Source organism: Psittacula echo, assembly GCF_963264785.1.
Source record: "Psittacula echo genome assembly, chromosome: 3".
In the NCBI taxonomy this organism is placed as follows: domain Eukaryota; kingdom Metazoa; phylum Chordata; class Aves; order Psittaciformes; family Psittacidae; genus Psittacula; species Psittacula echo.
The window spans coordinates 121,150,336-121,167,478 of record NC_137736.1 but is presented as its reverse complement, the minus strand read 5'-3'; the positions used below and the strand labels follow the sequence as shown (position 1 = coordinate 121,167,478).

The 17,143-nt window shown below is 39.9% G+C and overlaps 1 protein-coding gene across 5 annotated transcripts in view; it reads left to right on the top strand.

Annotated features, from left to right (window-relative positions):
* DLG2 (discs large MAGUK scaffold protein 2) overlaps positions 1-17,143 on the top strand; it is a gene marked incomplete at both ends in the record, with an annotated part of 868,631 nt that overhangs the window by 310,423 nt on the left and 541,065 nt on the right. For all 5 annotated transcript variants that reach the window (XM_080612545.1, XM_080612549.1, XM_080612548.1 and 2 more), the window contains one exon: positions 6,742-6,903. In XM_080612545.1, the coding sequence (XP_080468671.1) occupies positions 6,742-6,903 (162 nt within the window). The remainder of the gene's footprint in view (positions 1-6,741; positions 6,904-17,143) is intronic.

The window sequence follows — 17,143 nt, the reverse complement described above, 5'->3', positions numbered from 1 at the left end:
CTTCTGTGAAACAATTTGGTTTTTACAGGATAGTTCTTTTTTTCCTAAAAGTCACTGCATGTTTCTCAGAGATAGCACAATATAAATTACACAAAGCACTGCTAGCTATTACAGTGACACAAAGAAAAACCTAATTCTTGACCTTAAAAAGGCTGATGTCTGCTGTAACATTTTGTGGGGGAAAAAAAATTACAAAGGCAGGAGCAAACCTACAACCTTACATTTAAATAATAGTAATTATTATTACTGTTAAAGTCAATGTAGTTGCACTACAGGCTGAGAAGAGCAGGCTGAAAAGCCTCCCAAAGTTCTGCCATTGCTTAATTAAGTGATTCTTTCTGTGACCTTGAGCAAGTTGTTGTATTTCTGTGCCTAATTTTAGCCACCTTTAGATGATGCACATACTTTTTTTCAACAGGATGTTATCAGATTTGACTGCCACTTGTAAAGCTCTTTGGGCTTCTTGGATGAAAGGTAGTGCTGTGGTATAGTGACAAGCTTGTTAGAAATCTACTTGATAAGCAAAAGAGCAAGTCATTCACAATAAGTATAATTATTCAATGATTTAAGCTTCCTAATCTACTTCCACAGTCTTGGCAAGCAGATTGTGATTTCTTCCATTTTATATAATGAGAAGAGGGTGGGTTTTTTTTTTTCTTTTTACTCTATGGATTGATTGCAAATATTCAGAATTCAAGCTGTGTTGCTCATTTGCAATCAGTTGGATGAGTAACATTATTTCTACTCATGTTTGGATGAATGCCCAATGACTTGTGTGTGCAAATTGTAAAGTTTGTTTTCTCAAGATACTCATCTGTATGACATTGAAATTTGCTGCCTTTGGAGAGCAGCACCAGTAAAATTGAACACATTGAAGACCACTGAACAGACTGAGCACAAAAATAAGGCAAGAGGACACTAACGTTTTTAGTGAGACTTTGCAGATTGAACTTTTGTCCAAGTCTATTATGGTTTTAGTTTTTGCCTGTTGCTAATACTGTGAACAAATCCAGTGTATTGAATTCTAGATCTAACATCGTGCAAAAAGGGGATGATGTTAAACCTGTTCAGAGGCAACTCCTGTGTCAAGGTTGGAGCAGATGACTAGCAGTGGGGTTGATCTGCATGGGAGTTGCAAAGCACCTCAAATCCTGCATCAAGGGAAAAGGCTATAAAGGACATAGGAGGACCATAAAGCAGACAGTATTTGAGACTCGAAATGATGATGTATAACAGCTACATATTGCTTTTGTTTCCTTTGAGAACCATACTAAGCTAGCCAGAGTATTTTCAACAGTCTGGCTTTGAAGAGACACTGGGAGCAGGATCCACTCATGAATGGGTTACCATAGTGTGAAGTGGTACCTTTTTTCCCCACCATTAATATCTATCAGCTCTACCTACTACAAAGCTTGAACTGAGTGAAAAGCAGCATCACTTTTTTGCCTCTGTGTCTTTTGCACATGTGTCCTGGGTTCAGCAGTAGCAGTCATTTTTCCTCCTTCTTAGTAGCTGGTGCAGTGCTGTGTTTTTGACTTTTGGCCTGGGAACAAAGCTGATAACACTGATGTTTAGACTGACCAAGGACTTTGTGAGTCTCATGCTCTGCCAGGGAGGAGGAGGGGCCGGGAGGAAGCAGGGACAGGACACCTGACCCAAACCAGCCAAAGAGGTATTCCTTACCACAGCACGTCATGCCCGGGGATGTAACTGGGAGCTACCCAGAAGGGCACGTCCTCTTTTCAGTCAGGCTCTCTTTTCCGGCGAGCGGTATCATATTTTCTTCCCTTGTTATTTCTCTTATCATTATTATTATTGGTGGTAGCAGTAGTGATTTGTGTTATACCTGAGTTACTGGACTGTTCTTATCTCAACCCGTGGGAGTTACATTCTTTCGATTCTCCTCCCCATCCCTCTGGGGAGTGGGGGGGGGGGGAAGTAAACTGCGTGGTTCTAATTTACAGCCGGGGCTTAAACCACGACAACATGTCAGAGTGTCTTCTTGTAGATTAAGATCCTCTTTAGGACCAGGATTTATTGGCTGCTCTTATTTCAGAGGTTGTTGTAGAGCCTTGTAACTTCTCTAATACACTTTCTTCCATCCTTTTGCAGCAGTCCGACTGAAAGCAGAAGTAATGTGTGATGTATTGCAGTGTGGTCCAGCCAAAAACCCACTTAGACAACAGGGATATGTGCTTTTGAATGGCAACTCTAGCAGGACCACATTCAGCAGCTTAGGACACAGGTCAGCTTGAGTTGATCTAAAATGAAATGTTCTGTTTGCATTTTCTGAAAAGCAAACAGGTTCTAACAGCAAAGAAATACTGAGGATATTTACAAAAAATATTTATTTTTGGCTCAAAATCAAATGACAAATGCCCAACTATCTTAATTCCTTGACAATCTCTAGAAGGCGAGTTGTAAGCACATCCATATTTCCATACAGGTGCAGCAGTCTGGCTATTGTCACTTGCATTGTAACTTTATTTAATGTATCTTATTTTAATTTTTTTTCTTTTTACCTTTTCCTTGACAACTGGCTTTGTGGAAATTTAAGGCTTTTGACCATTACCTTCTAATTGATTCATATCTTCAGTCATGTTGATCTGACACCTCTTTGGCAAACACAGCCTTAGAAATGCTACTTTAAGTACTATGATGCAAGGAGCAGTGATGCTGCAATGATCTCACATTGTAGGAAGAATGATCTCTTATAAAAAGGCACGTTCATATTAAAAATTCACAGCAGCACACTCCACTCCCCCATTATAGGTAATTACAGAGGATTTTAAATATCTGATGCTAGTTGGCAGCGTACAATACCCTGTCAGCAGCAGGCAGTGATTTGTAATTTAATTATCATAAGACATCCACCTGTTCTTTTGTCAAATGAAGAGGAGCATTTCCGTGCAATCATGCTTTTCCCTCCTGAAATTTGAATTAACCCTTAGAGAAAACTCTGGTTTCTAGGGAATGGGGTAATTTCAAAGACACTTCCAGGACTCCATCAGGGCAGAGCAATGGAAACAAATGAGGCATTTCTGCAGGAGAGTCTTGATTCTGATTTGGTATTTTCAGTCTTATCATTAGTTTTTCACTGTGTCAAGATGTTTTGGTTCACAGGTGAGAGCATTTCAGTGAAGAGATGCTGTGGGAGGAAAGATGCATGAAAATCAATGGGTTTGGTGCTAAGAACATGAGGCAAATACATAACAGGATTGACCCAGAAATTCTCTAGGCTCATACTTTGTGAAGAACAAGAAGGCTGGGCTTGGGATAGGAGGGAGACAAAGGCAAATGGAAAAGTGGAAATCTGTTCTGTAAACTTCCCAATTTATGGCACATGAATCTGGATATTATTGTATTTGTCCTGGGAATGCGCAGTTATTGGATGAAGTGATTGATTTCAATTTTATAATTAAATGTAGCATAGGTTTCCATGGGAAAGTCTACCAGTGGCGATCCATGTAAGTGTTCTGCTTTTTGGGAGCAAATGACTCAGGATGAATCAATTTCCTCTGGGCCTTGGCTCTCATGCAACAGCAACATTACAGTACCATGATGGGGAAAGGATTTACTGATGGTCAAAAAGATATTTTCTCTTCAATGCCACCTTAGATGGCTTCTTGTGCTGTAAAGCTGCACGAATGATCTGAACAAAATAGTGTAAATATATATATATATATGATGATATATATTGATTATCAGATGCCAGGAGCACATCTTCTATGAAGACAGACTGAGAGATTTTGGAGTTGTTCAGCCTGGAGAAGGCTCAGGGGAGATCTTAGAACAGCTTCCAGTGACTAAAGGGGCCTGCATTAGATGTTAGGCAGAAGTTCTTCATTGTGAGGGTGCTGAGGTGCTGGCACAGGGTGCCCAGAGAAGCTGTGGCTGCGCCATCCCTGGCAGTGTTCAAGGCCAGGTTGGACGGGGCTTGGAACAACCTGCTGTAGCGGAAGGTGTCCCTGCCCATGGCGGGGGGTTGGAACTGGATAAGCTTTAAGGTCCCTTCAACCCAAACCATTCTATGATTCTATGATATATAGTATAATATTTGTATTGGAAATGTGGCCAGAAGGACCAGGACAGTTATTGTCCCTCTGTAAGCAGCGCTGGTGAGGCCGCACCTCGAATCCTGTGCTAAGTTCTGGGAATCTCACTACAAGAGACACATTGAGGTGCTGGAGCAGGGCCAGAGAAGGGCAACAGAGCTGGTGCAGGGTTTGGAGCACAAATGTGATGAGGAACAGCTGAGGGAATTAAGTGTGTTCAGCCTGGAGAAAAGGAGGCTCAGAGGGGTCCTTATCACTCTCTTATGACTGCCTGTAAGGAGGTCTTAGGGAAGTGGGGGTTGGTCTTGTCTCCCAAGCAGCAAGTGATAGGATGAGAAGAAATGGCCTCAGCATGCACCACGGGAGGTTAAGATTGGATATTAGGATACATTTCTTCACTGAAAGGGTTGTCAATCATTGGTACAAGCTGCCCAGGGAAGTGGTGGAGTGACCGTGCCTGGAGATATTTAAAAAGCTTGTAGAAGTGGCATTTGGGGACATGGTTTAGTGGTGGACTTGGCAGTGCCGGCTTAACAGTTGGATTTGATCTTAAAGATCTTTTCCAACTTAAATGATTCTATGACAAAGCTTTTTATGGCTTTTGGTACTTCTGTCTTGTCTCTTTAAAAAAGCTGTTGCTGAACATTTCATTTTACCAGTTCCCTGGAGATGACTCTGGTAGTCTGTGGCTACTTCTCCTAATCCTGGTTTAGCAAATGACCCACTTTAAGAGGTTGTCTCTGAGTGGTCATCTCTTTTTTGAAAGAGTACTCACTGGCTTCAAATATAATTGATTGCTTGGGGCTTAAATGATCCATGTGCCAAGCCTTAAATGTGACATTGGTTGGAGTACCATCTATTAGGCTATGGCTTCCTGCCCAAACATTATTTGTCTGCTGCCAGTCATTTTATATATTCATTAATTATCTGAAAAGTGAGTACGTGAAGGGTTGCAGGCATATCCCAGAAAAGAACAGAATAAATCATGTCATATGGGTATTCTGAAAATAATTGGCAACTGCTGAAACATTTCCATACCTGAGAGTGAAAGCAGGAATAAATAGGGATGATTTACTTTGGAACAATGAGTGTGGGGCTGGAGCACCTCCCCTATGAAGACAAGATGAGAAAGTTGGGGCCGTTCAACCTGGAGAAGAGAAGACTGCGTGGAGACCTCAGAGCAGCCTTCCAGTGTCAGAAAGGAGCCTATAAGGAAGCTGGGGAGGGACTCTTCATTAGGGACTGTAGTGACAGGACAAGGGGTAACTAAACAGGGGAAGTTCAGGTTAGATACAAGGAAGAAGTTCTTCCCTATGAGAGTGATGAGGCACTGGAACAAGTTGCTCAAAGAAGTCGTAAATGCTCCATCCCTGACAGTGTTCAAGGCCAGGTTGGACAGAGCCTTGGGTGGCATGGTTTAGTGTGAGGTGTCGCTGCCCATGCCAGGGAGTTGGAACTGGATGAGCTTAAGGTCCTTTCCAACCCAAACTACTCTGTGATTCCATGATTAAACAAAGTAATATCCCAGAACTGAGTGGCCAAAGTGAAATGCAGAGGTCTGCTTCACAATGTCCTTGTGCGCATACCTGAACATAAGACTTTTTATTTTTCTTGTATAGCTATTCACATTAATCTTAATCTTTGATTTTGACTTTTCTTTAGTCTTTGATTTTCCTTATTGCAATATTTTAGCACATAGCTGTCAGCTGAAAACAGCATTTACAACGACATTATCTCTCCCTCTCATTGCCAAAGACCTATGTCTCCTCCCAATTTACACTCTGCTCTCATCCTCCTGCTCTCTCCTGTAACATCTCAACATCTCCCACAGATGGATTAAGTCATATGAATTCATTTGATAGTCTTCTTCAGAACAGCAGTATCTATGTGCATTGGGTTTAAAAAGCAAGGCTTTGGCAACCAGGTGTTGCAGGTACCTCTATAAGGAGAGATCAGGACTGCGCCTACCAGACACAGCTGGTTCTAGTTCTCTTTCATGGCCCTACTACAAGACACAGCTGAGCCCATCAGCCACATGGCTGGTGCCATTTTAAAAAGGATTCAAGCTGAAGGACTGATCTGGCAATTTAATTTCATTTTTAGGGTCATTTTCCTTGTCGTTGCAAAGTTTGTTTTGGATCTTGGACAGGCTTCTTGCTTCCTCTTTGTCATGTTGCATCTTCATGGATCACAGAGCTATAACACCTCACATGCTAATTAGTGTTCAGGGTAAGGAGAAAAGTTTACTGAAGAGTAATTTTCTGCTTGAGTGTGGCTCTGTGGAAGTGCATATGTGCTCTCCAGCATCAGGATGCATGGTGCTAAATGAAAAATGACTCAAATACTTTCCACAGAAACGCTGTAGAAGTGCAGTTATTAATGTTGGGGGTGTGAAATATGAGCTGACACTACAGCTCAGCTGATAAAAATGTCTTCATAGTCAACCTTTTCCAGTACGTTGTTTCAGATGTCTATTTGGTGGAAGTTTTGTGTATCAGTATGATATACCATGTTTTTCTCTGATGAAATGTGAAGAATGAGGTATTCTTTCCAGAACAGATTTGGAAATCCAAGGATTATATTGACTTGTATCTTATACTTCATCTGTTATCCCATATTTACTTGAATACATGTCCATTGCTTCCTTAAATCTAATTTGTTCTTCCTTGCTCCCTCTTTTCTCTAGAAATATCGTTATCAAGATGAGGATGCTCCACATGATCATACTTTGCCTCGATTAACCCATGAAGTGAGAGGCCCAGAGCTGGTTCATGTGTCAGAGAAGAACTTGTCTCAAATCGAGAATGTCCATGGATATGTCTTACAGTCGCACATTTCTCCTTTGAAGGTAGGATCATATTCACTGTGGCTTTGGACCTCAAATACGAGAAAACATGTCGCATAAAATACTTGGGAAACTTATTTTGTTATATGAACAGACAAGTTGGTTTGTGAAAGGTGTTATTGAACACTGATTGTCCTGTGATGGGTTTTAAAGGCTTGCTATAGTGTAACAAGTGATGGTTTGGTTGGCAAAGCTTTGTTTTGAGATATGAGTTTTTTACTTAAGCAAGAAATTGAACAATTCCTGGCAAATCAGCCTGTTTTTCTGTAAGTTGAGAAAGGAATAATGCAGGTTCTTGGCCTCAATATCACAGTGATTTTGGTATGGTGACAATGACAATCCCTTCCTGATTGTCCTTCTTCAGAAATTGAAAAAAATTACTATAGATGTAACCATCTGATGGAATCCTAGTTTCTGCATCTCTCAGAAACTTATATCAAAGTGATAAGTTATGCCTAAAAATGGAGCTCATTTACCACTATTCAGATCCTTATTACTCAAGTACTTGTTGTTTTCTGTGGGGTTTGTTACAATTTGGAGTGATATAGAGGCATCTCTCTGTTATCTAAGGCAGCTATTTATAGAAGGTTTTCTGTATGTGTGGCTGGTGTACTCTGATATATCTTGCTGGGCAAAAAATGCTTATCTTCATGGTGAACCTGCACGTTAACCAAAAAGAAATCCATTCCTGAAAATTATGTTTGCTCTTTAATAAGACTGCAATAACTTGAATTTCTTAAAACTTCTCTAATGAAGCAAGCATAGATGGTGATGAGCATGATGGTTTTCCTAATTTATTTTCTATTGGGTCTGGCGAGGAGAAAAAAAATGAATGTTTCCATTAGAGGTGGCGATGTTCTGTGTAAGGGTTTTATTCTGGCAACTAATCAGCAAGCAAGGCAGATGGGCTTTGCTCTTTCTGGTGCTCAAAACCTATGAAATGGGCATCGTTTGCCTAGCAGAGTGATTACAGTGTAGTTAAAAGTGAACTGAAATATTTGTTATTAAAGATTGATATGGTTGCAGCTGGTCTTCATTGAGCCTTCATGGGACAGCTGTGTGAATTAGTCTTTGCCCTCTGTACTTGTTGCTCCTGTGTGTGGTTTGTATGTTGTTTGTGTCTTCATATATTAGCATGTTTTAGCAGCTTTCTGGGTTGCTTATGTAATTTATACTGCAGAAACCAGTGGTATCAAGCACTGATATATCTTCTTACACTGGAGTAGATTGATTTAGTTATTTGGAAGGGATTACCTCCTCTGTGGAACCTCAGGGGACAATCATAGACAGAACAATCCCTTGCCTGGAAGGGAAATGTCCCTGTTCCTCTAGAGATTCTTGAGTATTAAGATCATACTGGTGCTTCTTATTCATGAAAGTCAAAACTAGGTAATTTTCTTCACATTTGGAGACTTTCAAGTAAGGCTGCATGATCCAAGCTGGTAATGGAGCAATGATAATAAAAAGCTTATTGTGAAGCGATGTAAAGGGTATCCTCAGACATCTAAAGTTGCCTTAAAACTGCTCCCACTCTAAATTGCTTTTGTCACAGGAGAGAGTTATTGTTGTCTGCTGTTTCCTGAAGTGAAGGGAGAAGAGGATATATATAGTATTTCCTCTTGGAAATCTGTGTCTTCTGCAAGTTCTATCCTCAGGCTGAGGATTTCTGTCTTTGACTTGGTATCTTTGAAGTTTCTACTTGCTTTTTCCTGTAGAGTGTGTCCTGTATTTTAACCTTTGGTAGAGAATTTTATCAGGAGGCTGGAATAAACTTTCTTCTAATGCTCATGGCACTGTGATACCCTTCCTATATAAAATATGGGCATTGCATTTACTTGTTTCTGGGAATTGACTGAAATACCTGTTTGGAAAGGTTTTGTCATGGAGATTTCCACATAGTTGAGGAATAGCACCCCAAACTCCCCAAAATCCAATCAAAAGTGGTCGTTGTCTTAAATTATAGACTTCCTATCCTATAGTCAAATATCATTAACCGTTCAGCAGTTTTCTTGACAGTATTGTGTAACCATGGCTGCACTGAATAATAGCTAAATCTAAAGTATACTGCTTCTCAACCCATAGCATGCTTTCCTAGGGAAACAGAGAATACTTTTTTTTAAAAAAAGATTGGCTGGATAAATATGCCTGCTTTTTAAATATTTCGTTGCTTTGCATGAGAGGTGAAACTGCTGGGATCCTGCTTTGAGGATATATAACAAATGTCAGGGTACAAATACAGCCTGTCAGCTTCTTAGGAGTGAGGAGAAACTGGCAGCTGCAGTGGGATGAAGCTGTTGGGAAGCTCCGCTGAGAGCTGTTTGCATTGGAAAGGTTGACTTGTTCTGCCCCAGTTTTCTGAATACAGGTCAAAGAACTTGGTGCAAATGGAAAATGCCTGTAAATGAAAGTCTCACAAGTTTGCTTGTACCGAGAGAGACCACATCACCCTTTGTGTGTCAGTAGGACTGTCTGACCAGCCACCAGCTGGCAGCATGCTCCATGAGCACGGGGTGGCCTCCTGGCTGAGTGGGGCTAAATCGCTGTCTGACTGCGTTTCACTGCCTGAAGTTCACTGTGGGGTCTGCATCACCAGGGTGCACATCTCAGAGAGCTGTTGAGGCAGTCTTTTGTGTTTAGTGGCAGCGCAAACACCTGACAATAGGATCATTTTGCCCAGTATTTTTGTTTGAAATAGTGTCATAAAAGAAAAATGCTTGAACATAGAAGTAATTGGTTAAGATGTTTTGGAACTGAAGTGTTATCCTATTGCCAAGCCACATATCCATCTTAATCACATTGCTTTTCTGAAGTGACTTGAGTTTGGCAGAGGAAAGAGTTGCTTGTTTCCATACCTTTGTTTTCATTTAGAAAGAAATCTGCGAAGATCATGCAGTCATAAAACTACCCTTTAGGGTAGTAGGGTTTCTGGTTCCATCCCCCACAACTGACCCATACCCAGAACCATCTCTGGAAGTCATAGGTGTTACACCTTGTCTGTATAGTTAGAATGCTTGGTGCCATTGCCCTGCCTCTGCTCCCAAGTTTCCAGTGGGCATCTTGGTTTATATCATAATCCAGCTCAACAGCTTGAGCACAGCCTTGCATCATTACAGTTAAAAGGTTTGTGGATGCTTGAAGTTCATGCGAAGAGACCACAGACCTGTCTGTGCCCCTGTGTACTTCTCCAAGTAAAACGTTCCAGGGATTCTTAAAAGATTTTCTAACAGTCAGGATGGAAGGATTCAGCCCATCTTTTTTTTTTTAACCTGTGTGATTCAAAATGCCTGATATGGTCCATACTATAAAGAACAGAAGAATCTTAAATTTTATATCAAGTTGCTGTGTACAAGTTGTTCAAGAACTTGGCAATAATTTCATGTTTCATTTTATATGGTTTGATATAGTCCAGAAATATCCTAGTGGAGCTCATCATTATCGGTTACTTCAGAAGGGTTTTTTTAGATAGCAAAATATAAAAAGAATTCTTTAATAGCTTTATGGAGTTTTGTGTGCTGAGTCATTAGAAATCCAGTCTTTAGACACTGAAAGTCTCTTTGAGACGCTTGGATACTGATTAAGATAAGTACTGTTTGGGAATGTGAATAAGAGTTGACATTGGCATTAGACATGCCTTGTTATGTTTCATGTACCTAAAACCTAGTGCGTACTAGCCAGATTAGTACTTTTCAGAAGACAGCAATGAGCAAAACCAGTTGAACTGAAAACTTAGACCCACTTTCTTACTGTGATTTTTACTTTTGTAGCTTACAGGTTTGTTGCATTAACTTTACTTTTCTACTATCCTGTAGCATTTCCTGTATGCTCAATTTGGTTTGGACACTGTTTAATTTTTAGAAAGCTGAGAACTTCTGTTAGAGGTTTATCTTTTTATTAGTTTGTAGAAAATAAAATTGAGAGCATCTTTAGCACCTTTGGGTACTGAATTATAAAGATATAAATGAAGTTTTCAATTACATAGCTCTATTGAGATTTGGTAAACAAGCGAACTTTCGAGAAGCTTTGTGAAAAAGTTTCCGTATTAAGATGACAGATGTTCTTTGTAACTTAGAGAGGTGTCGAGATTGTGTTTTGTTATTCTGTTGAAGGAAAACGTATGTAGTGTAAAGAAATGATCAACATGTTCTTGCGCTTTCCCCCACTAGACACTAGATGGTGCGGTAAGCTCAGAATCCTTTGATCTGTGCCTATAAAGCTTCTGTGACATGCTATGCAGGTTTTTCTTATATGCCATAGAAAGTGCTAATTCAGTAAAAATGCCTTTTTAGAATCTTTAGTGTGTTGAGAAATCTGAATACAACGCAACTGTGCCTAAAATTCTGCAAATTCTGTCATTAAGTTAAATGCGTCTCCTTTTCCCTTCCTCCTGGAATAGAGCTAATCAGTGTTCATTAAATGAATGAACTCTGGTTTCTAAATGAACCTTATTAGTGCTTTTTGTGGCATTAGATTTATTTTTATATGTATTCTGCTTTCTTTAGATAAAAGTAAAAGTCCATGTAAGGGTCTTGCATCTTCTTGGTTGCCTGAACACTTTAAATGTCAGGCTATTCCAACTATCTCTTCTTTAATTTCCTAATTTAATGCAAGGCTTGAGTGTAAGCATCAATGACAGCTGTGCAAAAACAAGTAGCCAGGTAAGCTACTGTTATCTCAGACTAAGGTGTTTTCAAACAAGGAAGCTCAAACTTCAGTTGCCTTCTCTTTGATGGCCTTGCTTCCTAGAAGAGAAGGAGCTGCTCTGGATTTTCCTCCTTGGCTTTCTGTCTCAGGGCACTGTCTTGCAGCTCAGCAGGGCTGCTGAAAGCTTACAGAAAGTCAGGATTGTTGAAATGACTTTTGAGTGGAGAGATGGGGAAAACCAACTCCACATGGAGCACATGGGCAATTCACTTGCTCAGTGGTCTCAAAAGTTAGGGTTATACACGAATTGACATTTGTGCAAATTGCTTTCAGATTTGCTTCTGCCATCACCAGAGCACATTGATTCCACTTGTTATTTTAGCTTGATGTTGGCAAAAGCCCTTGTCTTACCCATTACTTGAGATTCTCTGTATCTAGAGGGGAAAAGATGCTTTGTTTCTGCTCCAAGCCAGATCCTTTTTCCCAACTCCCATCTTCCTGTGGGTGCGTAGAGTGTCCTTTGCACACCTATCGGTTGTCTTTTTTATCCACTTAGGCTCAGGAAGGTCATTCCTGTGAAGGATCCTGGAGTCTGGCACACCCTCTTCTTCTGTCTTTAATGAAACAGCCTTTTGTCATCTCTGAAGCCTTCTGTGTCCAAGCATGAGTCAGACCTCACGGCAGTGGCTGCTGTTGTGCGGCAAATTAACAGAGACGCGGAAAGAGGCTCTGAGGCTGAGCCTGGATGATTAATTAATCCATGAAAAATGCCTTAGCCTGAGCTTCCTGGAAGCTGTCACAAAGAGTAATTCTTTGTTTCTAAAAACATAGATTAGGTAAGATCTATTTACTTCATTAACATTGAGTTCAATAAAAATGAAGTTGTAAAGACAATTCAGACAAATAAGGTCGAAACATTCTATACTAGTTTTGTGGTTTCGGTGTTTTTTCAGTTACAACAGTGCCCTTAATTTGACAAATTTTTGGACTGGATTTTTATTACTGAAAGTTCTATTTAGAATAGAATCATAGAATGGCTTGGGTTGGAAAGGACCTTAAGATCATCCAGTTCCAACACCCCTGCCATGGGCAGGTATACCTCATCCTAGACCTTGTTGCCCAAGGCTCTGTCCAACCTGGCCTTGAACACTGCCAGGGATGGGGCATTTGCCATTTCTCTGGGAAACCCATTCCAGTGCCTCACCACCCTCACAAGGAAGAGCTTTTATATCTAACTTGAACTACTTCTGTTTAAGTTTTAACCTGTTGCCCTTTGTCCTCTCACTACAGTCCCTGATGAAGAGTCCCTCTCCAGCATCCTTATAAGCCCCCTTCAGATACTGGAAGGCTGCTCTGAGGTCTCCAAGCAGCCTTCTCTTCTCCAGGCTGAACAGCTCCAACTTTCTCAGCCTATCTTCATACGGGAGGTGCTCCAGCCCCTGATCATCCTCGTGGCCTGCCTCTGGACTTGCTTTTGCTTTTGCTCTGCTTATACAAAGTCATGTACTAGTCCCAGGTACTGTGAAAAGAACTCCAAGGCTCTCATGATGTTGCAGTGAATCACTCGAGGTGTTGCTGCACAGAGCTGCAAAACATCATTAGGAAATACATTCGACAGGCCTGCTTTAAATGAGCAATTGCAGGGAAGTCGTCTGCTCATGCTGTTGTAAATACCTCTAGCTATCAGGGAACCAGATTTACAGGAAAAGCAGGTTGCTGCAGCTTGCAGCCTTACTATGCCTGATACTCGTGTAAATATAGTTTCTAGTGCTTATAGAGGAATCATCTGTGATAAGAAAGCCCATTTATTTTTCCAGAACTGGTGAACATTGTTAATTCCTATTACTGGGAAGAACGGTATGTTAAAGGTGAAGTTCAGATAGGGAAGAGAACAAGATAAGGCTGAATTTGCTTTAATTCCTGTTCAGTTGTGACAAATGATTGAGGCTGTGCCATAGCACAGGCTGTTCTTCCAGAGCAAAGATGCTGCATTTCAGGGGCTCTTAACAGCCGTGAAGGACTGAGAGGCTGATGTTTTGTTTGTGGCAGTAAACAGAAGTCTGAAGTTTTCTCTTGTAGTTACAAAATTAATTGGGGTTACATAGAGGACATATTAATGTATGCATGGACATATTGGCAAGCCATCTAAAACTTAATCTTGCATCCTTTTCTTTGCTTACACTGACTGCACTTCATAAGTATAGCTAATCTGCATGAAGCATTTTTTAGCCTCAGAGTGGCTCAGCTCAGAAGCAATGATCTTATAATAATACTTTTGATCTCTGCCCTAGTAGCTTCCTAGCCTTTGTGTTTGGGGGTTGTTCTGCCTTTTTTGCCTCCCCCCCACTTTTTAATATGCAGTTATTGGCAAAGCCCCACACTGCAGTCAGTCTGTTAGTGAATTCCACTGCATATTCAGTAGGTTGCTTCATTAAGATACAACACTTGTTCCATGTTTAATCATGTGCTGCTTTTCTCTTATCTCTTACTGTAACAGCAGATAAGCATATATCATAGATCTGTATCTGATCTGTGTTTTTTAATATAAAAATGCAATCGGATTACAAGACAAAGGAAACACAAATGTGCCTGTGCTTGTTTTTGCTCTTACAGAAGTGGCAAAAGTAGTTCATTATGTTTCAGGACAGAATAAGCTGCTTATGAATTAGTATTCTGAAGAATATTGTGTCTCAGCTTCATGTAGGCAGGAATGTCTTCCATTTTTGCAATCTTTGTCTTACTCTGAAGAAGAAAACCTAAAATGGTGTGAAATTCAAATGTTGCAGTGAAGAACTAATGAGCACTAGGTTTTGGGTTTTGTCATCAAAGCTAAATTTGTTGTATTGTGTGCTTGATTTTTGTGTCTTGGATTCCTGACTGATGGCTTTCTATGTGATTTATGTTGTTGCAGACAGTGTCTTGTTATCTTGAGAACTTCTGACAGAATTAAACAGAAACCAAATAAAATTGCTTCTGTCAGGGGGTGATTTAATTGGAGAAATCTCGGCAACTAAGGTAAAGCTGAGGCATTGCAATGCTTTCTTTTTTGGCAAAATAAATGATGGCCTGTGACGAACACAAGCAAAGGAAATTCTGTCAGTGTCTTCTGGCCCATTATATGTTGTTAGATTTGCCTGAAGAATAAAGAAAGGAATTTTCAAAGGAATTTGAAATTATTTTTGGGCTATGGACCCTATTTACTTTGTGTGGGCCTCCTAGGCATTGAAGGTCCTTTCAAATGTTAATCTGAATTGCAGTTTCAGGAGACCTTGTGTTCTTGATCTCCTGGATGCTGTATCAATTAGTATTAATTAACTGCTTTATCTCTTGTCTTTTCAGATAGTAAATTTCTCCTTAAGAACAATCTTGTTCCTGAGTCTTATTTTTTGATTAAAGTCTGATAAACTGCAATTCTAAATTGCAAGTATTTCTGGCCATGTCTCTCCATCACTCTCCCATCAAGAAAATGGGAGATTCCAGGAATCCCTCTTTCTCCATGTCTTTCTGTAATATCTTGTATAGTAATAGTTACTCCTTGCTTCTGTGGAATTCACTGACTTGTTTTTTCCCCCTTGATGTATTTGCCATATGAAATACTCATAGGATATAAAATAGAGATGTACTATTACAAAGGTACTTTTTTTTTCCCCACCTAAAATTAAAGAAATGTATCCAATAAATCCATGGAATCACTACTAGATGCTACAAACATCAGATTTGTATGTTCTCTCAATTCCTTTCTTCTACTCTAGGAGTACAGGACTGTCAGTATATTTGTAAAGAATCTGTAAAGATGTTTATCACCTTTCCAAAGTATTTTGTGACCTCCTGATGAAAAGTGCAATAAAACGTCTTGGTATTATTAGTCAGATTGCAACAGGAAGATTTTCTTCAGAGATGTCAGACAGGTTTAGAGCCAGTTGTTTCCCTCAGCTCAGCAGCTGAAATGCCCTGTCAGACTTCAGCTACTGCTGACACTCGGGAATGTACTCTGCGTTTTAAATGAACCATTAAACTGCTGTAATACCTTTTCACTGAGGAATATCCTGATAATTCACTCACTCAGTAGAAGATATACGTCCAAGGTTTATACATCCAGTGATGTGACACACCAAAAGCGTTCTGGCTTTTGCCAATATTGGGTGTAAAAGAATATAAAGCAGAAGTTTGGAGCTCCATAAGCTGTGGATGGGTGCAGCCCTCAGGACAAAGAGGACAGAGTCTGTTTAGTCAGATCTTATGGAAGAATATCTTGATAGCCTAAGAAGCATTTAAGCTAATACACATTTTGTTTCCAAGTGCTTCCTTTTTAAACTCCTGTTTCTTGTGCCTCTTGTTTCATCTTTCTGTACTGTAGTTTTGTGGACTGTGGAGCTGTAAAAAACCCAACAGAATTTTGGTGTTTAAAGAAAAAAAAAAACTCTTTCTGAACTGGCTGTTATTTTCCAACTCTCTTCAGGAATCTAATCTAACGGGTTTTAAAGATTGTGTGGCATCTTGGTATCAACAGCTAATTGAAGCTTTTCAGGCTTCTAAATGGGAAATGTTTTTTGCCATTTGGTCCCCTCCAGCATCTCTACTTCAGCAGATCATGTTACTTGCTTTCTAATAATCTTTTAAAGACAATGTTGCTACTGAAGCTGATGCAGTTGGGGAAAATGTCAAAAAATAGTCAGCAAGCTTAATGACTCAAGTGACTTTTCTGAGATCTGCACTGTTTACTACCTTGATTTCCCATAGTACGTTTTGCTGTCTTTTCCATTCCCATGTTCTTGTTTTCCTTTTCCATAGTTAAACAGTGTACCTTTTTCTGAATTCCAAATTACCCCCAGGATCCATTCCTTATTTCTTTCTTAGTTTTCTGTGATATTTATTCCTACACTTACACATGGATCTTCTTAATACCACAAGCCACCTATGAAGTGCAATTTTGCACCAGGTAGCTGTTAACATCTAATGGTTGATGCCCTTCTCGTTCAAGCTAATTGCACCCCTCTTCTCTCAAAGCAGCCAGAAAGCAAAATGATCATTAGGAGTCATGGTTCTCCCTGTGTCTCCCTTTGTCATACCTGGTGCTCATGAGCAGTTGGTGTTATTTTTCTTACTGCTGGAAGGTGGGGGTTTTCTTCCCCTCAAGCAAAAGCAATGTGAAATACAGCTGAAAATTATCAAGTCTAGTGGATCACAGTTATCCACTGAAATGGCAGCACTCTGGGCACCTTTTATTCTATTAAGACTTGTATAAACCCTGCACAGATGCAGGTGCAACTGATTTTTTGACCAACAGACTCAAGCACACTTAATTGCAACTGTTATCTTCCATATGTGAACAGAATGTGTCATAAGAGCTAGAAGTTAGCTTTTTAGGTCTAAGTGTGCTATGCAGAATACAACCGTGTTCTCAAAGACAATGTACATAGCTGATGTTTTTCAAAGCCTGCCTTCCACTACAGATATAATAAACATCTGCCTGGATTGCAGCATCGGATTTAGTTAACCCTTGGTGATTGAAGTTTGTGCTTCCAAATTAAAAATATTAATAACTGAATTTAATTATTAAAATAAACCTGGTAATTAACTTAATAAAATTATAGGAATTGAT